Source organism: Helicoverpa zea, chromosome 12, assembly GCF_022581195.2.
Source record: "Helicoverpa zea isolate HzStark_Cry1AcR chromosome 12, ilHelZeax1.1, whole genome shotgun sequence".
Taxonomy (NCBI): Eukaryota; Metazoa; Arthropoda; class Insecta; order Lepidoptera; family Noctuidae; genus Helicoverpa; species Helicoverpa zea.
The window spans coordinates 8,522,559-8,544,977 of record NC_061463.1 but is presented as its reverse complement, the minus strand read 5'-3'; the positions used below and the strand labels follow the sequence as shown (position 1 = coordinate 8,544,977).

General features: G+C 35.0%; 1 protein-coding gene across 3 annotated transcripts; it reads left to right on the top strand.

Annotated features, from left to right (window-relative positions):
- The first annotated feature begins 90 nt into the window (after positions 1-90).
- LOC124634972 (transmembrane protein 184A) lies at positions 91-22,313 on the top strand. Of its 3 annotated transcripts, XR_006984946.1 has the most exons (9): positions 91-375; positions 5,609-5,759; positions 11,569-11,734; positions 13,521-13,747; positions 14,550-14,751; positions 15,466-15,701; positions 16,314-16,398; positions 19,582-22,061; positions 22,261-22,313. XR_006984946.1 is itself a non-coding variant. In XM_047170676.1 (8 exons), exons 2-8 carry the CDS (start codon positions 5,610-5,612, stop codon positions 19,728-19,730), a joined length of 1,215 nt encoding a protein of 404 aa, XP_047026632.1. In that variant the 5' UTR covers positions 91-375; position 5,609; the 3' UTR covers positions 19,731-22,086. The 3 variants fall into 3 exon arrangements, 2 of the variants coding, with proteins under 2 accessions (XP_047026632.1, XP_047026633.1); XM_047170676.1 differs by lacking the exon at positions 22,261-22,313 and having other exon boundaries at positions 19,582-22,086; XM_047170677.1 differs by lacking the exons at positions 19,582-22,061; positions 22,261-22,313 and adding an exon at positions 17,113-18,781 and having other exon boundaries at positions 92-375.
- The last annotated feature ends 106 nt before the right edge of the window (positions 22,314-22,419 follow it).

The following is a 22,419-nucleotide window of genomic DNA, read 5'->3' as shown; positions in this document are numbered from 1 at the left end:
CCATTCACCGCTTAGTAGAAAGAAAAAGAAAATCTTCACAGAAAATTGCCATTGTTAAAAAAACGTAGGTTTTAGTATGTTGGTAAAAATATCTTAACGTCAATTCGTCACGAAGACAATCACGAAATCACGAATTTGTGCAAGTGGTGAGCAAAGTAAATGATGAGAAAGCAAGCAAAGTGAAATTGTTGTTTTTGTCAGTGTTTTGTTAAATATACGTTTGTGTTTTATTTACGTCTATATACTTTGCGTAAACATTGTTGTGTAGGAAACCTACGTGATTATGTGTACAATATGCGCAGAGTGTTGATTACGAATGACATCTGTTAACAAAAGGAAAACAGTAAAATAGAGACGTTCATAATCTTAATTCAGGTAAATATACACTTCAGTTGTTTATTGTAGCCCTAGTTGATTGTTACGATTGAGTCCAAAGGACTTACAACATCGTTATTTAGTGCGTCAGTATACGAATCGCCCTTCACTCTGTATTAAACACCAAACAAGAAAAATGTCAAGACGTGTGACCTCCAATTTTCGAGTTCCGTAATAATTTATGATTTGTAGCGCAAACACGAGATGGTTTTCATTGGAAACTATAGATTTCGCTTTTTGCAATAATAATGTTCTAGTTAGCATGTAGGTGAAATGAAATGGTGATTGAACAACATAACAACTACCTGGAAACACTAGAAAATTGATCATCTATTCCTAATTTGAATGTGTAATAATCATACAATTAATTGGTCTATGGTGATTTGTGGATAGAAAATAAAGCTGGCCACAACAATCTTTATAACAGTTTAGAGGTAGGCATGAAGAGAAAGATGACACAGATACCTACATTTAGAAAATTGCCATTATTATTGAAGTGGGAGTGAATTACAATTGTGTTGCATTTCTCTCAGGTATATGACACCTACTTTGTTTTGCATACTGGAGGTCCAAATAACAACACATTTGTTTATTGCAAACAGCAATAATGATGTAAACAATAACAGTCATTGATTGTTTCAAATACTTTTGTTCTTTTTTAATATTTGAAATACATACTGTAGTCATAAAATTTCATAAAATATTTTTATTATAGAGGTTTTGACATCATCAACTAAGAATTATGTTTGTAATAAACCTACTGTGTTGCAATTAATGAGAACTGAGTCATAATATTTTACAAATAATTTTAATACTCTGTTTTCCTCTTCCTTGTGCCACAAGGAAATCTCTAGTTCATTAGTGTAGTTTAACAAATTCATGTGATATTGAATTCCTGTTCTAAATTAAGAAAAATATGTAACAGATTCATTCTTTTAAAATCTCTTTTCTTATTGTTAACTTGGATTTGATTGACTCTCACTTTTTGAATGGCTCTTAAAAGCCCTGATCTTGCTGATGGAGCTCTTCAAGAAAACATCAAAAGTTATTTAAATGTTCAGGCGATCAGTTGTTCAGCTGTTTAAAATGTACACTCCAAAAGTCTTTTCATTTAGAAAAGAAGGATCTATGGATGACATAATAAGCCAAAAAGAAAAATGATCTTAAAACTCATAGAACCTAATACAAAATTGTTGTTAGGTCCTTGGAAAGATATAAATTTACTTGTGTTATGGGTGCAACAATGACTGATAAATTGCATATAGCTACATATACATAGTTAAAAGCAACATGCTCATTGCACAAATGTTGCCCATGCTGGGAATTGAACCCGGGATCTCAGGTTCGGCAGTCTGGCATGGTGACCACTGCACTATCAAGATTGTCAAAAGATAACAACATGCAATAGCTAAAACAAATAAAAAACCTGTAAACAGAATTCTGTTTTAGGTACATGTAAGATTTCATATCTTATCTCAATTATTTACAGAAATTGCTTCACTCTGTAAATAAAAGGGATAATGTCTCGCTATGCTATTATATTGATGAACTAGCTGTCTTCCTACAGTTTTACCTGCTTCACGGGGAACTTGCTTGACAAATGATAGCCTGTATGTTACTCAGGGATAGTCTAGCTTCCCAAAGGTGAAATAATTTTCACATTGGGTCAGTAGTTTCAGAGCCTTCAAACAAACAAACACGAAAATCTTTCCTCATCATTAGCATATCTATATTATTAGTATTAAATGTCCCCAATCTAAAGCTGTATTGGTCTGTATTTGATAAAATATTTCAATTAGTCACAATAATATCATATCAATATCAAGAACATGGCTGATTAAGATAATTCTGGAAGAATCAAATGATATTGGTTGTTTAGTTCAGAATTGTAATATTATAGTGCGTGAAATACAATGGGAACAAATATAATGACCACCATAAAATGCTTTGATACCCTAAGTTTTGTAACCAGAAATATCTACTGAACACCAGAAAAATAAAGTCTAAAAATGTAATAGTACCAGCTATTTTAGTCACGACTTCACTTTAAATTGTATTCGACCACCAAATTTAGTAAATGATCACCAACTCTTGACGACCAAATTAATGTATTATTTTTGCCTAAATAAGTCACTGTGATTGCCATAAAATGTAGGCTTATTACCAAATAAAGTATTATGATGCCATATTAAGTTATGTGTCCGGCTTGCAATGCATGCGTGAGTGTCAGTATGACGAGTGACAGGGGAAAATGGAAGAAAATGACATATTGCGCCGACCCCAAGTAAAATTGAGAACAGGGCAGGAGAAAGAAGAAGAAGAATGTGTTTCTCAATACACTCCCTCGAAAACACACTCTTATCGCACTGTTTAGAGGCATGCAATAGACAATTTTCCACCCTAGTGCAGGAAAAGGGTCCCCATAATGTTATTACATTTATTGTATCAGGCCGAACTTATTTTTTTGGAGTCAGTTTACTTAAACAGGATAGCAAGATGTAAAAACTTTGATTATCATTTTATATTAAAACGCTGGTATAATTTTGATGATCATTTACTACTATTGGTGATCATTTACTACTTTTGGGATAACAATGATTTATTTGGACTCATTTTGCTTAAATAGGATAGCAGAATTTAAAAACTTTGGTTGTAATCTTACTTTAAAATGGTGGTTTAATTTTGGTGATCGTTTACTATTTTTGGCTTACGCATGATTTATTTTGGAGTAATTTCACTTAAATAGGATAGCAAAGTGTTAAAACTTTGGTGATAGTTTTACATTAAAATGCGAGTTTCATTTTGGTGATCATTTACTATTTTTGTCTGCTATTTGTTACTATATCTGGTGATCAGTTAAACATAAGCCAAATACAATACATGCAGACTATATTTCACTAGTCAGCTTTAGTGGTATTATTTTGCAATAGAATTTAATAGCTACTAATATAAGTAGCAACTTTATCAACCTCATAAAGTATACGTGTTATAGCTTCTATCATAACCTTCTTTGGTCAATTTGAGATCCAAATCTTGCCTACCTTTTTAAACAGTTTTATTTACAACTATGTATGGGGTTGGCATCCACATTTTTTGGATACAGTTTAGTCCCAGTTTTTAACATGATGTTAAAAACATGTCTATCATTTTATTCAAAGCAGCTCTAAAGCACCTTAAATTGTGTTTATTTGTATTAATAAGCTGTACATTAAAAAAAGTTTCAATTTTTTTTCATAGTTTCTGAATGAAGTCAACCAATCCACAATAATATGGGAACTTTTGCAGGAACATATCAATTTTGTTTAAAAAATTAGCCATCACAATGTATTATATTATTTTGTTCATGTCATGTAAATAAACGAGTTCTGTAAAATAATACCAAATCAAGGCCAGTGAGTAAGTCCACTTTGGTACAGCTCCTGTTACAATAGACCTAAGATAAGTTAAATGTTAAGGCTGAGAAAAAAAGGTTTCGTGGTACAGTAGGTTTTGTATGTATAAAAATTGGATGATTTCCAACTGTTTCTCGCGGTTTTACTCGCGTCTTGTCAACTTCCTCCCGTACATAGATAAAATAGCTCAATTCCTTACAAAAATCATTTCACTAAAAGTTGACTAAGTATTTTGGTTCACTGACCCCTGAATCACCGACAATCAGAATTAAGAGAGAAAAAAAAACGGGGTCAAAATTTGCTTCTGCAAATATTTTACATCCTTACCAATATTAGCTTTTGTTTTACATAGGTACAAGGTACATATATCTACCTAGCTATCAGTTTGCAGTGGCGAATTTAAGCACGAACGGATCATCAACATAAAATGCTACCATAAGTGTTCAATCCTCTAAATAAGTTAATATAGATATATGTAGTTGCATGTTCTAAAACATTCAATATAACGTAGCAAAAATACAATTGTTGCTTTACAATAAATGGAAAAGGCATCTAAATTCTAGTCGTGTGCTTCGACACTGCCAGTGCCCTGACCCTAAAGCAGTCCAGAGGTCGTATCATACGGTATACTTACATAGATTCATTCTGAAACAAGGACGATACCATTCGTCTTTGGTGGATCCAGCGTCCAGATCCACTGGGATCTGGATTTCAAAGTGTGCCCCTAGCCTAGGATACTTAAGTATGTCTATGTCCATTTTATATGTCCCTAACTTAGCGTTATAAAGCTGCTATATTAATCCACAAAAATGATTCCATTAAGCAACTTAATTACTTAGCTAAAGCTGTGGATGAACTGCGTACTTAAACCTTCATTCTGTATAGAGATAAAATCGTCAGTTGACCTCAGTTTAATTAACATACGGTCCTAGACTCGTTCTATACGTGTATGTGGTCAAAGCCACAACGATTTGATTAGTTAGGCGCCCCTGGGATTCAATTTTATTGTTTTGATATCGCATTGTTAGAGCAGGCCTTGCCACCGGACTACATCACTATAATATTGAGTGCCAGCACAATGTTCTTTCGTTCCACAATAGATACCATCTTGTTTTTTCCAGATGACTATCGGATTTTATTTTTAATTGACAAGTCGTGTATACTTGATTGAAAACATAATGAACAATGCGCTTATGTATATGAAAATTTTAAATCAAAAGCCAAATGCACGCGATATGTATTCTTCAACGCCATTTATAATTTCATGGGTTGATGTCTCGATTTAGCGAGCAATAATTCCACAGAAATAACTACAAATGAGGCGCTTCTGCTGTGAAATCTCCATTTCAAAAGACATTTCATTTGAAACCTAATAAAACTCCACTCAGTCTACTCAACGTTAATGACTTTTCTTTCGTTTTTAACCTAAAGAAGACGATGTAGCCGTTGTCCTTTTATTAGCCCAATGCTAATGAGAGTTCTTTTGTGAAGACTTGAACTAATATTATTTTACTTATTGTTTGCGTACATTCAAAATTGGGTCTGCCGCTAATTTCGAGTCCCTTTTGTTGTAAATCCGTCATATCTCTATAACATATTTAGCTGGATATTCACCTGTTATGACTTTAAACTTTCACCGTTTCAACCTTGCACCGGACTTTTTGCATCCTGAAAGCAGTTCTAATACCTGAACCACTTAATTGTAGTATAATATTGCCACATTCTCACCGGCCCAGTTCATGTGTTCTCAACTGTTGCATGAAGAATCTTACGACCTGTCCAAGGCCCTTCCCTGATATTGTGCCTATAATTTCTAATTTCATTCAATATGTTTGTTGCAGTATGAGTTCGACGGAGACCATCAACCTCACGGCTCAGCCGATGATTAAGGAGGTGGTCCACGAAAAGGATTCCATGTTCCTCCAGACCCCTGGTGCTCAGGGAATCGCCGGAATCTTCGTGTTTGCGGCGCTATTCATTACTTGCCAACAGGTAAATTATTCAATTTCTTGTTCCAAAGTCGCTAACGTTAAAAAATACCTAAAAAGACACGCCAGATTGTAGTAAATACACGGAGGAAATGACTGCTCAACCTTTACAATATTTTTAATACGTTGTCTATAAAAGGTTTGTTACCATTTAAACATACATAGTTCTATTGATAATAATTGCTCTCGTAATGTACCTACTCATAGATTGCTGAAAAGGTATTGCTAACTGCAGAGTTAGTTTCGTATCTTTGTCTCAACTATACAAAAGACAAGGTGTCTTTGTTCAGCCAGTCGGTGTCGCCACAGGTGTGCTTACGTCAACATTTTTTAAGATCTCACGCAAAAAGTTTTCAATACGAAACGAATAGAATAGTCAATGGTCAATAAAACATGCTTGCGAAGATGGATTGTTTGCCACTATCATTGTTAAGTTACAATCGATTGATGCTATTGAAATAGTTTGCTCTTCAACGACACTGGAAAGCGTGCCATTTTTTCTTTAATTGATCATAATTGCAAGGAATGTATTCCAATGTTATGGATGAAATGAAATTCCACGAAAGCAGGAAGTAATTAGTTCAGTTAATCACATTCATTTGTAGTGTTTACGGTGTGATGGTGCGGTCCATTAAGTAATTAGATTTCTAAGTATAATGTGCGATGTTAAAAGAACAACAGCTGCGGGTACTCGGATGTGTGGGTGACGTCAGTATCGGATATACTATACTTACTTGATGTTTGTATATTGTTTACTTGGCGAAAATTGCGTCAGGCTGACGCACCTGTGTCCTAGACGTCGAAACAGTTACAACATCTCATATTACAATCAATTTTCCTTGAATGATGTACAACTTTTAAAGGCTGTAAAGTTACTCTGTTGCTACAAATAAGGACGATAAAAAAGTCTATAAAATACTAGTAAATGTCTTGTACAGTATGTTTACTGAGAAGAAATATAATAACCTTTTAAGTCAGGCCAAGCGTGGGCAGGGCGATGCGGGCAGCTAGTTGCGTACAAAATCAATATTTTATTAAATTGTATCGTTCCCCTGCCATCACAAGGTGTGTTACTGGAGTTTTTTCATAAACGGCAATTCGCTTATCCCTACTAAGCTGACAATTTACTCTTAGAACTTTCTCCTTCACTCTGTTCGGAGCATTGCCAGACTACCTGCGTACTATGTTTTTGTTTGAGATATAAAAATGTATTTCCCTCGTCCATGGCGAAATAGTAGTTAAGTATGACTCCAGAAACAGTTTGGCTATTAGCACAGATAATTGAACCCAAAATTCATAGAAACTCCATAGTCGAATTTGAAAGTGCAGTACCGGTATGTCTAAGGTATGAATATTTCTTAGAATTTAATGTTCATATTAAGCTCGATACACCATTTTATTGTATTTATTAAAATATTTAAAATGCGCATTTTGAAATACATGTGAGGATATATTGAAAAGGTCTCTTCCATATTGGAGTTCCCCTAACAGGATGTGGAAACGGGATAACGTTTTCCTTGACGATAACGGTTTTATAAATATTACACTATGATCTAGGGCGAGGGTATTTAGAAGTTTCATAGAACCATACAAACATCAGTAGGTAATGCCCGTAGTAATACACTCTTCGTATAATTATGCAATGTTAAACGTTACACGTACGTTCGACGATTTTGACATGTCGGCAAAAAATGTCGTCGTGTTGTTGCGCGTAAATTCCTTTCAAGATAAGCACAAATGACTAATTTTCTTTTTAACTGCTGTGTTTTTGCGTAAACAAGTCAGGCCATTTTTCATAGACAACCAATTATTATCATCGTAACGATTAGAAACCAATGCATAACAAAAATTATTTGAAAAGTGATTAGTCTTTTGAAGCATGACAAACTTTAACCTTCTTGTATGTAGGTCTGTTTGTTGCCTATAAAGTCCTGTGAACTTGTTGGAAGTACGGCGATGACACAATTACTTCGAACCATAATGTCACAAGGTAGTATTTGTTTATACTTAATACATTTCAAGGAACGGCTCGCTTACTTTAGAGGGTACATGTAAGTGTAACCCACATGTGTTTATCGTGAAAATCGATAGTGAAATGGATGCGGGATAAGGTGCATTTTAAATGAGCTCTTAGTAACATTGTCGGGCTAAGAGTTTAACGAGCCGAATAACTCGTGCAAGGTCCGTCTTTCCCTTAAATTCTGGTGGACAATTTAGGTTGTTCATGGACACTGTTCTTGAGAGATTCTCCAATTTTGTTTTGGCAAAAGAAATACCATCACATTATTTGGTCATGAGAATGATGACTGATGGTATAACAACAGCATATTCTGGGGTATAAACAAACTTAGAATCAGCACTTGAAATGTGTGTTTTAACGTTTTCATTGAATTGGGAGATGCTCGACATGTGAGATCATCAGTGCAGTTTGTTAATGAAATCATCGCACTATTCTTCTAAATACGTATATTTTGTAGGTCAGCTAACCAGGATTGGTTTTACCCAATTTTACGATCAATAATAAAGTTATTTATGTCATCCACGTCTTCCTAAAACTAATTAAGATTAAGATGTAAGTGGGCCAATTATGTACAAAATTATTATTTACGCTTTACTTCAAACTGACTTGTTGATTGTTACTTATATGCTATGCAAAACAGAAACATCCAAATTCTTTGCTTTATTCTGGCATTTCGTAGGTATGGGTATGTGCAATTAATTGTAATGCAGTCAATCCAGTTGTTAAAACTATTTTGATAAATCTGGTTTCTGATCTCAATCTAGAATTCGAAGCTAGTGATAAAAAATCAAAGGTTAATAGTTTCTTATTACATGATTAAGTGATATAACTATGTAAATGTTAAAGTAAATAATTGTGTATGTGTGATCATCGCGTTTAGTCATCTTTTCACTGAGTGACTCACTGCTTTGGTGATCATTAGCGAGATGATGTGATTTACAAGAGATCGAGACTATCACTAAATAAGTAATAATAGATTGTAGTCTGGTCCTTCTCCTGGATCAAGCAGGCCTACTCTGCCGTATCAACAAATATTGTAGCCTATAGCCATGACCGCTACCCAAATTATTTTGATGGTGATTAAATGCGTGGCGTATATCCTTTATCAAGTCATTATTTCCAGAGTGTATCTGATGCCGTTGGAACCAAAGCAAAACTTTTAAGATGTTTATTTACTTTTCTTTTGAGGTATCCCATCTTCATGTGACGTCACACCAAACGAATAATAAGTACGCATAGCTCCTCATTTACTCGTAATTTCGCACATAGTAACGATCATTAAGTGTAGCTTGTGGAGCACGCACTGCCCCTGTATTTGGAGTGTTCCGGCATTAAATGAGTCAACTGCTTAGTAAGTAAGAAATCGATCATTCGAGATCGATCGACTGGTTTTGCAAAAAGCATAATTTGCCAAGGCTAACGCAACAGGTATTAAGTTAGGTTGGACTATCACGCGGGGCTTCAATGTAAATATGTATATGAATTGTTACTCTATTTGTAATGTTTGATGTGATAGTCCTCTTACAATCTTTGGGACCGGCTGAGTTTTTAATTATGATCTTCATAATTATTATGGTTCATATCAGACAAATACAATATTCACGCTTATTGTTTTAAGTTCTCGCTGATAAGCAGACTAGAGCGTCGATCTAAAATAACGACACTAGCCAATTCTTTTGTAGCGCTATCAGAGCGGGTGTTATCGCACCTCGTTATGGACTATATTCCGTTTAGTATTTACCTGCTGATAACAAGTTATTGTAGCTCCATGAATAATGACTTAGGCCACAAGAGAGCCGCTACAGAGTATCCGCCATGATATACATTCGGTTTTTGACCTTGTATTTTCCCACCGGGACAGGAAATGTTCGTACTTTACTGTTATAAACGTAGTAGAACAGCCTTTAATAAAGTGCAAAAATGTATTGTAGTACATGGACAGCGAGTTTTTATACGAGAAGGGAGGTTAACGTGTGATGATGGACCGGTAACGCGGGTACAGCCCGGGCACGCAGAAGACGTTTGTTCTTTATCGTCGTTACGTGCCTAAGAACATTTTAGCTGGCACATTTTTTTTTGGAGGAAATCACGATTTACGGAGATTTACGACTTGAGACAGCGATGATAAGAGACACAATTTATTCATTTCATCCAGCCTTTGACTATCATAAGGCAGCAATTCTGTTAAGTTCAACTGTGTTCCATAACTGCGCAAAACTAATGGTTCTTCATAATTAACTTTATCGCACATTAGCCAATGAGCGGTATGCTTTCTACTGTTTATCTTGCTAGGTTATCAAAATTAAGGCAGAGCCAAATATTACTGCAACGGCCTCCAACAAAATATTTTGAAATAATGAAATATCCACAAAACAGTTTAATTTGTTCAGATTTGTTTAATAATGATAGAAACAAAGTTATATAGTACAACCGGTCTAGCGTCTGACGTCAGTCAGTCTGCACAAAGATCGATATAATCTCACAAGTGTACGTATACGCCACTATTTGGAGTATATTCAGAACGATTTTACTCCATTAGGTACGTAATAAAATGCCTGAGGCCGACCGCCTAATTATATAGGCTATTTTCCTACCGACCTATCAATGAATAATGATGGGATACGTAGCAGACGTGCCGCTTTCCCATAAAGCAAACTAGAACCACTAGTAAGAAAAAAGGTTATTTTATAGTGTAGCAGTAAAAAACCGTTACGTAGTCAATGAATACTATGTACAGATTTATCTAATGATTTTAATAGTACGCGAAGAGAGCGTGGCGGCTTTGATTACGGATGCGTTCGTCTCATCCGCATCATCTCTCAACGAATGATTTCGTAACTGAATTCTTATTAAATATCTATATTGGATGTTTTAAAGGTATTTGGGTGACGTTCTCAGTTCATGTTAATTATGGAAATAAATGTTCGACATCAACTTCATCAGTAAAAAGCTAAGTTGATAACAGAATCACGAATAGTAGATAATAAAATGGCTACAAAACATCAATAAAACAAAGCAATTAACTTTCCTAATACCATTAATCTGAGGAACACGTTCAGATTTTTGAACAGTTTGTCACTCGCTAAAAGACGAATACGGTACCTATTAATTATCAATTGGTCAACAGCACAACTTTCTTTTGGTGAAAAATCTAGACAAACTTCTTCGTCAGATAACACCCGCTAATGAATGCAAATTGTAAATCTAAATATGGATAAAATTCGAATAAATGAAAGATTTTTCTAATGACATAAGAATTCTGATTTTAGCAGTGAAACGAAGCTGTTTCTATATAAAACCAATACACAATGATTTTCAATTGTTAAAATGGTTTTCCTATATCGAATAACAAATAACAAGAGACAATCAAAATAATTGTTCTTAAATGACGTGTCACAATTTGCAAATAAATGTGGTCAATGAAATGAATCGAGCTGTATCAATATAACGTAAGATTTGTACAAATGGTAGCAAGAGACGTCATACAGACATTATGTCTGTGTTCGTTAGACTAAAAATTATTTAAGAAGAAATTGTTAGTATTTTAAACTAGGTAGCTGTGGCTACTGAATTTTCGGAGGAATTTTTTTGTATCAGTAAATTCTGACGGACTTTCCACTCCGCCCAGAACTGCAGCTACAAATAGCTTGGGAGACAGTAACATCTAGTCTGGTTAAATAATAATAAATAGGATCGACAAAATAAGAGTATTCATCTCCTGGATCCCTTCTAGGAACTCATGCTCGACTTAACACAATAAACCTTCTGATTATTGTTGTATCTTTGATTCCAGATTTACCAGCACCTGCGCTGGTACACGAATCCCTCCGAGCAGCGTTGGATAGTCCGTATTCTCTTCATTGTACCTATATACGGCTGTTACAGCTGGATCTCACTGCTGTTCTTCAACGGAAACTCCTACTATGTATACTTCTTCACTGTCAGAGATTGCTATGAAGGTAAACTACATTTCAATTGTTTTTTTTTTATGTTTACATCACATGTGGCATGTTTTTTTCTGTGGGTAAATAAAACAAATGAAGGAAAATCGTTAGATCAAAGGAATGGAATGTAATTGTTTTGGGCAATAACCGGATACCAAAATGTAGAACGGCTTTCATCTTTAAATAAAGGAGATTTGGGACTGACATTAAAATGATTACAAAATTAGCTGTGTGGGATATCCTTTACGAATGCAAGTGGATACAACTGTGTCAGCGGACTATGCAAACAGATTAGATAACTACAGCTAAATAACGGTCGGCGTATCATGTGGCGGAATAAATTGAGCATTTGTTCTAGAAACCAGCGTCCAAGGAGATTTTTATATTTATTTTTGGTCTGTGGCCTGCAACGCAGCTTACCAATAATGCGCCGATTACGTAACATCTAAAAATAAAAATATTTCTAGACACGATCGGAGGAGGATGCACATTTCTAAAACTGTTTATTTTTCCTTTCATTGGGGCGGCTGGAGTACGTCAGTCTAATCAATTAATCGATTCGAACTCAATAACATCGGAGAAGCAATTTCGTAACTCAATCAATTCTTTGTTGGAACTGAGACGCTGTATAACAGGCTCCTTCAATTGATCTGTATATATGGCAATTGGCAATGGAATTAAAATTAATGACATCAAAGTCCTCTTTGAACATGTATTTCGCAACAATGTCGTAGAAAGTCATACGAACCCAGAATGTTAAAAACAAGATAAAAACCATAAAATGTCTGCTTGATAACTTGATTTGCTTAAGAACGTATTTACAAGCATCTATACATTGTGCATTCTATTCGTGATTTTGAAATTAAGGTCACGGCCACGACTGCTAAAATCAAGATGCTTATAATATTATTTAACCTTAATAGAGACGGTTTGGTTGTTGTAATCAAAGGCCTGTTAACAATCATAGCTCTTGAATCTTTCATACACTTACAAATAATTTGAAGTGTCTTTATAAATTGACATACCCACAAGTCGAGCATGGCATAAAACATAAGCAATAAACTCGCTGCAAACACACTGATACACATAGGTATTTCAGTTATGACTCCACCAGGGAAAAATTAGTCTAACCTAGGGGTATTGGATTGCCCGGGTAACTGGGTTGAGGAAGTCAGATAGGCAGTCCCTCTTTGTAGAGCACTGGCACTCAACTGCATCCTGTAAGACGGGTAACCGACCCCAACATAATTGAAAAAAGACTCCGAATATGATTATGATAACTTTGCAGGGAAATCTCTATCTATTCTCTTCTAGCTAGTTCTTGAAATTCTGAAAATGATGTGGGCTCTTATTTTGTATATACTCAGAAGATTATTTATATTCTTAATATTCACCTTAGTCTGCTCTAATTACAATAAGTGCAATAAATAAATAAATCGACACCTCCTACGTATATTATCGTAACCAACAAAATGTCGATTTTGCTTTTTTTACATAAAACGACTTATTTTTATTTCCATTTAATTATTTTTAAACATATATTTTACATTTTTAAATACTAAATATAAATGTAAAATATATGTTTAAAAATAAATAAATGGAAATAAAAATAAGTCGTTTTATGTAAAAAAAGCAAAATTGTCATTTTGTTGGTTACGATAATATACGTAGGAGGTGTCAAAATAAATAAATATTAACAAAATTGAGTACCAGTGTTTTACAAGGACCGACTTATAACTATCGTCACGATTTTTTAACTATATTGTACTTATTATTTAATTATTATTATTTATTGTTTCAGCATTCGTGATCTACAGTTTCCTGTCGCTCTGCTACGAGTATCTGGGCGGGGAGGGTAACATAATGTCGGAGCTCCGCGGGCGTCCCGTGCGGGCGTCGTGCGTGAATGGCACGTGCTGCCTCAGTGGCGCCACCTATACCATCGGTTTCTTGCGCTTCTGCAAGCAGGCTACACTGCAGTTCTGTCTCATTAAGCCCGTTTGCGCCTTCATTATTATATTCTTACAGGTGAGGTTTTGAAGTTGTTTTTATACTTAGTAGAGTGGGTGAAGTGGAATTGGTATGAAAACTGTTTTCCCAATGAAATGTCGTATGTAATGCCCCAGATTAATAACCTAACTTTCAGACATACGGCTACTGTTCGAATGAGAATTATGTCCTCTTAGTGCGAAAGATATGAAATAGATATTTTAGCTAAATAACTGTGACAAACATCAGATTTGATTGATGCAGTTTTAGAGGAGACGTTTGCAATTACTTCTTTATAATTCGATGTCATCATGATGACTAGCATTGGTCTTATTACCAATATGTTACAACAGATGATTAAATAGCTATTCCGTCAGGTGTCCACCGGTTTACGAGAGATAACGATGTATGTGTCACAGGTGGTGTAATGTAACTCATTGATAAAGCCATTGACTCATAAATCTTATACGTCATTTATTGCATAAATTTTAGGTTTTCTAATACGAAATCATTCAATCGAAAAAAAGTAAATAATGACACTTCTAAAAGGAGGAGATAATACACCCAAATACTCAAATATTACTTTAGAGTCTTTTTTATGTAAGTGTGGCATCGTTGGAATAATGTTTGAGCAGCATCGAAAGTTGCACTATAAAAAAAAATATATTACTTCTATATAAATAGAAAAAACCCAGAACTTAATAAAACAAGGCTTTGGTATCAAGATATATTGCTTGAACAAAAGTGCTTTTAAACTTTGAAAATCCATCAACAAAAATGTAATACTGTAATTATGGCTCTTCATCAAACAACCGTTTTATTCTTCATCATTTACTTGCAGGCTCGTGGGCTATACCACGACGGCGACTGGAGCCCCGACGGCGGCTACATCTACATCACCATCGTGTACAACTTCTCCGTGAGCCTGGCGCTCTACAGCCTGTTCCTCTTCCTCGGAGCCACCAGGGAGATGCTCAAGCCCTTCGATCCAGTACTCAAGTTCTTCACCGTCAAGTCTGTCATCTTCCTTTCGTTTTGGCAAGGTAAGAAGAAAGGAAATGAGTTTTATTGCGCGCGTAAAGACTTAAACACATGGACAATATAAACATAATAGAAAAAAAAATTGAAAGGGAAAGTATGCTTCTTAAAACTCGCTCAGCATAATGTTGCGACCCGAAGCGAGACAGTCCCAGCGCTGGTTTTCAGCGATAGCCGGCTTAGATAAGCATATCGACTTCTCTGGCTCTGTTTTGCAGTCATACGTGATACGTACCTATTGTTTCGCTATTGTGTCTGCATCGTGGATAGTGAAGGAGGTTATTTTGCCAATCATCAGATTTGGAGTAGATATTTTCACTGTCAAATCCGTTATTTTGTGTTCCTTTTCTGTCGTTTTGTGAATGGTAGGCCTATTTTGTGAAATAAAGGTGACCTTCGTTTCAAGATCAAGAGTGAGGCTGTTGTGAAGTGTATGTAAATAGCGGTCTCTAAGAGGTTGATAAGTATATTTGCGTAAGAATATACCTTATACGCTGTTTATTTGTATTGGGTGATAAACCATTTTCGCCAACGATTTTCTAGAACTTTTTGAAGTTAAAGAATGATTTTTGACTGTCCCGTAACTTACAGGTAATCTTTATACATAATATTAATTAGACGTGTAAAATTATTACGCATATAATTTTATTTTATATTTTTGAAGACATAGTCCTTAACCTGAAATCAGCTCAATCTAATACCCCGTTCTCCCCTTTCAGGTGTAGCCCTAGCCATTCTGGAGAAGGCCGAGGTGATATCTCCTATCCACGACGCGAACGGCGTGCCGACCACAGCGGGTACAGTGTCTGCGGGCTACCAGAACTTCCTGATCTGCCTGGAGATGTTAGCGGCGGCCGTGGCGCTGCGGTACGCGTTCCCGGCCGCCGTGTACGCGCACGCGCACCGCGACCCGCACCGCTCCGTCACCATGCAGTCCATCTCCAGTAGCCTCAAGGTACTGTGGACTATACATACTTCATCATCATAATCTCATCATTCTGCTGCTCTTATCCCAATTGTTTTTGTAGTCGGCGCCGACTACAACTGTTTACTTCTTCTATCTACCGTCATCTCAAAAATTACATTATTTCTAGCCACATGGCTATGGCACATGGCATAGCCACTGCCACGTTTAGGACATGGAATGCAACCATTCTATCGCTTCTTTGGTTGTCCTCTTCAACTATATCCATTCACATTCATGCCTATAACCTTCCTCGCAACATGATATTCAATCCTCCCCATCTCATGTCCAGACAATGACAGCCGGTTTCCATCTAGATTTTCGACTGTGGACTACACTTATTAGATATGAATTTTATTAGCAGAGCTAGTGTAGCTCCAGCTTTGCAGAGGTACCTCTGCTGTACATTACAAATATATAAAATACTGTTCAATCAGTCTGTCTATTGGCGTCAATATAGATAATTTACTTTCTTGATATTCAGATAAGACATAATGCACTGACATGAATATTCTAGTTTACTTCGTTCAATAAAACGTTATTTTGTATTATGTTCGCAAAGTTACTGACAGGAAATTAAACGTTTTCTGTATTAATTTCCAGGAGACAATGAACCCCAAGGACATAATGACGGACGCGTTCCACAACTTCCACCCGCAGTACCAGCAGTACACACAATACAGCTCTGGTGAGTCACGTAGCGCTGTCATATGTTAGCAACGCATGCCATACGCTGCCTGTTCGCATTTTATTTGCATTTTATAACTATACCAAATTCATTACTTGATCCATGGAGAAGAAAATGAGTGGAGATGTCATAGCAGAAAATTCACTAAGAGAGAAAAAATGTGCGTGGTCGGGGGACGAGGAATGTTACTATCTTCGCCCTTAGACACCTTCTTTTAAAGCCGTACATTATATGTTATACATAATATCGTTAACAGATATTTATTTCAAATTACCCGTACGCCTCGTTAGTTCACCCATTCTGTTCATAAACCTTACATATTCGACGCCTGCCTTATGGCATCTCCGCTCATCTATCCTTACTCCGTGGGTTGATCTTAGATAGGTATTTCGAATACTCGTTTGTGTATGTAGCCTCTTTGGTAATAAACTTTTTACGATATCGTTTGACAGATGGATATCGCGTTGTCTATGGCTAGATTAGATTTTATCTGTAATTGTTTTATAGCATGTTGAGGTTGTAAAAAGTAATGAGTGCATTTGGTGATTCATGACTGTTGAATTATTTGTCGAATGATAAAAAGTAGGAAAACATGTATACGTAATTTGATTTAGTTTTGAATGAATGCGTCCAGTTTTCATTATAATTTCATGATTAGAACCCATTACGCTGTAGGCTAGGTCCTTCTTATTTTTTGGTTTTGTTTTCTTTCAGATGTCACTTCTCAACTGCCTTATGAGAAACTATAAACTCTGCCATAGCTGTGCTCTGCATGAAGTGCATTGCTGTCTGTCCGTTTATACATACATGTAATAATAAATACATTATGCCCGAGCATGGAAACACCACTAACAATAATGTAAAATAAAATCTAAAAAAATATAAGTGTGTTCATGTTCAGTAGTATTTCCATTCAAGCACGAAGTTTGGGTACCGTTTCATTTGTGCTAATTTTGGTGCTTATTGTATGGTGCTCAAACAATTGGCGTTTGAATGGGAATATTTCCATATTTAGTTAATACCGAATATACTTGGGGTTTCTGCACCTGTAAAGAATAGAATAGAAAGCCTGCGTTTGTCTGTATGTTTGTATAGTTATTCTGCAGTATTTTCAAAGGATTATTTTTCAGTCAGTATTTAAAACAATGAAGTATTATGAAATCATTCCATTTTGAATTTTATCACGCACAGAATTCAAGTATATTCGATAGGAAAGTATCAAAACGGCATGCGAAAAATAAATGTTTATTTATTAGGGAATCATAAACGTTGTGTCACTACACATACAAATTTTTGTTTTCACATAACACACACACAAAGTGCCTTATATAGTGAAGGTGAACTATCGATTTCTGATGTTCGGTCGAACCCACGTTAGTTAAGAACTTTATTTTTATATCGAGGTATTTGGCTAGTCCGAAACGCATAACGAATTTTTACGAAAAACTTAGGTAAGTATCATATCGGAAGGCATGGTAGAACAAATGGTATCGAAATGGAAGAACCAATATGATATTAAAATTGCACAGGGATGAAATATGAAAAAAATCATGAGAAAATCGTAGAAAAAAAAGGGAAGAAAAATCAGCAGATAAAACATATCATATTTTTTGGAACAATTAAAAACGATCAATATGGAATATTCTATACATTGCAAAACAATCATCATCCAAGAGCCTATAAGCTACAAAAAAATATTTTTACTTGTAATACAACAAATTCGGACTATTCATTGCCATAAATAAGTATCTACTTTGTACTTATAATGCCTTTAGTATGTGTTGTGTAAGGATTAGTGTAAATGTTAATTTTCTGTGATTATATTACTTTTTCTTTTTGTATTATTTTGTTACTTTCTTATAGTTACAGGATATGATCCTTAGTTGATGCTAGAATTCAAAATTAGTTTAAAAATATTCTTTTTTTTTTGTAATAGCAACATTTGGCATTTATCGGGTTGTCTTGATTTTGTACATTCTTTTTTAAATAAGTTATGTTTGGATAACTGTGGAAGTGAAACCTGCACTTTTATTGCCAAACCAAAGAACGGCATTTCATGTTTCCACCTTCAGTTAAATGTCGAGGCGGGTGTTGCCAATGCTTTGTAATAATACGCGCTTCAAGTAACTCTAACCTTGATGAAAATTAACTAACAACCTGTAAAGCCATACTTTATGTTTCATTTCCTGAATATTGTTATCATAATATTATTTTTACTTAGGAGATTTTTTAAACTTTAATTATAGTTTTGATTAAATTCTAAAGTATAGTTATTGTAGGTTTAAGTTATAATAATTATTTTTTACAGTTCACCACAGTTTGATTTTCAAAACACTTGTATTTCGCCTCTCACTAATAATAAATAAAGGATATTACTTAATTATATTTTATTTTAATTACGAGACCAAACATATCTTTAAATAAGACACACACGTAAAAAGACTAAACAGAGAAGCCAAAGGTAAGATATATTTGAATGTTCGCTTTTTATATTATTTGCTGGCATGCTTTCGTATCACGCCTGAATGTTTTAACATATTATTGAGTGTGACTTCATCAGCACGTTAGTTATAATTTGTTTAGTTTTTTGTCGTCAGTGAATTATATGTTGCGATATTAATAGTAGTAGCAAGGAACTTTTATATTCAGTAGTCAGTAAACATGGACTATTTTATAAATTAAGATTATTTCAACTGACAACACTGTAGTGTGCACAAACTTTGCACCAATTGAAATGGTTGCTAAACAAAAATACTTTTGACAAAAATTACCAACAGTATGAAAAACGGTATAATCATTAATCATATACTTGTAATTTATTGAACGTTAATTGTTTCTCACAAGATAGCACTTAAATTGTCACTTTATGAAACATGGAAGATGTTAATGGTAGTTTCCGCACACTAGTACCGGTAACACAGTTAAACTCTTATGACCCAGAAAGCGTTCAAGCGTTTAGAAAAGACGACATTTTGTTATGGACAAAAAGCCTTCTTAATATGTTTTTTTTTTTAATTCTGGTTTTGGGTAATATGGGGATTTAATTCTATGGTTGTGGTACACCCATAAAAAGACTCTACAACACCATTTTATGATAACGAAATTGTTATTTTGTGCTAACCTAAACGCTTGAACACGTGCTAGACACAATTTATCAATGAAGCTAACATGTCTGGTACGTAGTGATGCGCGGAGGCGCGGGCGCGGGCAAGCGGGACGAGGGCGCAGCCCTGGCGCCCCGGCCGCCGCCGCAGCGCGTCGCCACCATCTGCCACGCCACCAACTACCACGAGAAGACCACACTCCTCAGCTCCGACGACGAGTTCCAGTGAGCCCCCGATACCCCACGAACACGTTGTTACCCGACCACTGTCCCACTTCTTGATGGCTTAAGAAACTTGGACTGAAATAATCTGGAACTTCTGTTGGCATAAATCTCCTTGGAATTTAATTTGAATAATTGCTACTGGCAACTGTTCAAATTAAATGGTCTCTAGGCTCAAAATTGTCTATGGTCTGATATGAATACGTTCGAGAGTCCTGTCGAGTAACAACAAATTCTACCGGTAAAAGAATTTAGGAACGAAAACTGAAGGATGTTCATTTTAATAGATAAAGGATAATATATTTTTATGCATCTCTTGGAGTCCTTTACCACTTTTAAAGCGTAATACTTAAAAGCCTGGCCCGTAGCATGTACCTTTGTTGTCGATGTTCAGAAAGATATAAAATTCATAGGAAATAGTAATAAAAAAATCTGTGTTACTCGGTGTACTAAATCAAAAAAAAAATATATACTTACCTTTTATTGTTAGTGAAGTATTACCTAATTTAAAAGCATTTTTTTATTATTTACTTTAGGTATGATTTAGTGCAGTTATTTAAACAATACAAGCAATCATTAGAAATAAGCATAACAGCCTGTATTTAAAACGAATGAAAGGAGAACAGAAGCACATACCTAGTAAAAAGAGTAATAAATACTTAAAGTAATAGGTATTAAAACAAAATATTGCCTTTTGACCTGTCTGTAGAGGTTTTACTGCGATTCTTCATACCACGGCGACAACGGCTCGATATAGGAACATAAGATTGTATAGTTATGTAAAATAAGAAGTAAATCAAATAACAATTGATACATTACAAATTGTACAGGTAAAAAGGAATTATTATTCTATAGATAGCTATTATTATATCGCTGTAAGGGCCGTAGTAAATGGCAACCCTATTCATTACTTACCTAAATCTAAATAAATTATGCATTTCTTTGACGGCAGTGTTTAAATCAAGCTGATTCATGGAGCCACCTTTTAATATAAAAACTGAAATTCCATTCACAAGTTCTTTGTATGTGCCTTTTGGATAAACTCTGCTTTTAAACAAAATAGACGTTATAAAAATGCTTGTAGAATCTATTTTTCTTAAGACTTGTGGGTCGACACTCATTTTTTATAAATGTTGTGCACAAAATAAAAACATTCCTTCTTGCCAAATATCTACCAAAGAGTCACTGCCAAAGAATAACTTATTTTTGCAACCTGCAGTGTTAGAGTAGTTCAAATTAAAGTCAATAAAAAAGTAATAAATTATTGTCGATGCTCACCACTGCTTCGCCGTCCAAAATTGCTTAGGCTCCATTTGCCCTTACAAAATCGATAAATATTTTCATTAGCAGAATTTGCTTTAGAGGTGCGTTTACACTAAATTAATAAATTATATTTTTCTGTAATGTGAGATAAAGTTTATCCAGTACCAAATGTTTCAGATACCTACGTCAAGTACTAGTCTTCATTTTTATTCAATACATTACAAAAAATACATTACTTTTAATCCTGTAAAAGAGTAAAGAAAGCATCATTTGTTGCTTGGTATAAACGCACCTTAATGCAAAAATTAGGTAAGTCTATAGAAACGCCTGGATTATTTGGTAGTTAACTCTTATTTACCTTATAGCAACTTAAATTATTATTACTTTATGTGTTAAATGTATTTCAATGTAGGAACTTGTTGTTTTGTTGTAACAATTAACTTTTGTGTAATGTATATTTAATATTTTACATTAGATTAGTAACTATAATTACTGTATGTATTTATTTTTAATATCATAAGTGTATTATCCTACTTTCACCTTACTGTAAATATCACCTTGATTACGTAAATACCTTAATTACATTTATTTTGCTTAGGAATGGTTGTATGAGAATAATACCTACGTTTATGTTTAAATTCTTTAGTCAATTATCTTCCCTTCTATAGGTACGCAATTGCTCTTAGATCGTATAAAGAAATACTTATTTGTTACCAAATTATTTTTAATTATATTATGTAAACAAAAAATCCCTAATGCATTTATGAATACTAGCTCGCCAAACAACGCTATTTAATCACGCAGTCGAGAGTTAGTTACCTTTTATTGATCTCATGGTTTTGCTTCGAAATTTTTCATTGCATTTGAATCTTTGTATGATCTAAGAGCATCTTTTTAACTTAATGTATGTGAACATAGGCCAATTTTGTATTATAAGAGGCTTTCTTTTCTGGATCGAAAGATTTATTTTTGTAACAGAAGTAGTTGAATGACAGTAACACACGTTTCGCCTGAATGATTGTTGAAAAATAATATAACATGAATAAACGTTAGATATTTTATTAATTAAAAATGTTTTATGGTCTCTGCACACAGCGGGCGCGGCGCGGCGGGACGGGACGGCGACGCGACACAATGTACTAGATCGTCGCGTCGCGTCGCGCCGAGCGGGACGGCTCTGTGTGGCGGCCTCCGTAATATCTAGTACATTACAACTGCTCAGCGTCACGTCGCCGTCCCGTCCCGCCGCGCCGCGCCCGCTGTGTGCAGAGACCTTTAGCTCCAAGTTTTTAAGTATATGTATAAATAAATAATGATATTGACATAACAATTGCGTATTTTATTTGTAACCAATATGTGAAGTGAAGACTTCTTCCGTGCAAAGCAGTAGTAAGAAATACCTACCTACTCCTCTCATCCTGGCTCTTCATATA

Coding starts and splice junctions, on each gene's coding strand:
- LOC124634972 (XM_047170676.1), top strand. CDS start 5,610: ATGAGTTCGACGGAGACCATCAACCTCACGGCTCAGCCGATGATTAAG. Junction 13,748..14,549: donor TCATTATTATATTCTTACAG/GTGAGGTTTTGA, acceptor ATTTACTTGCAG/GCTCGTGGGCTATACCACGA. Junction 14,752..15,465: donor CTTCCTTTCGTTTTGGCAAG/GTAAGAAGAAAG, acceptor CTCCCCTTTCAG/GTGTAGCCCTAGCCATTCTG.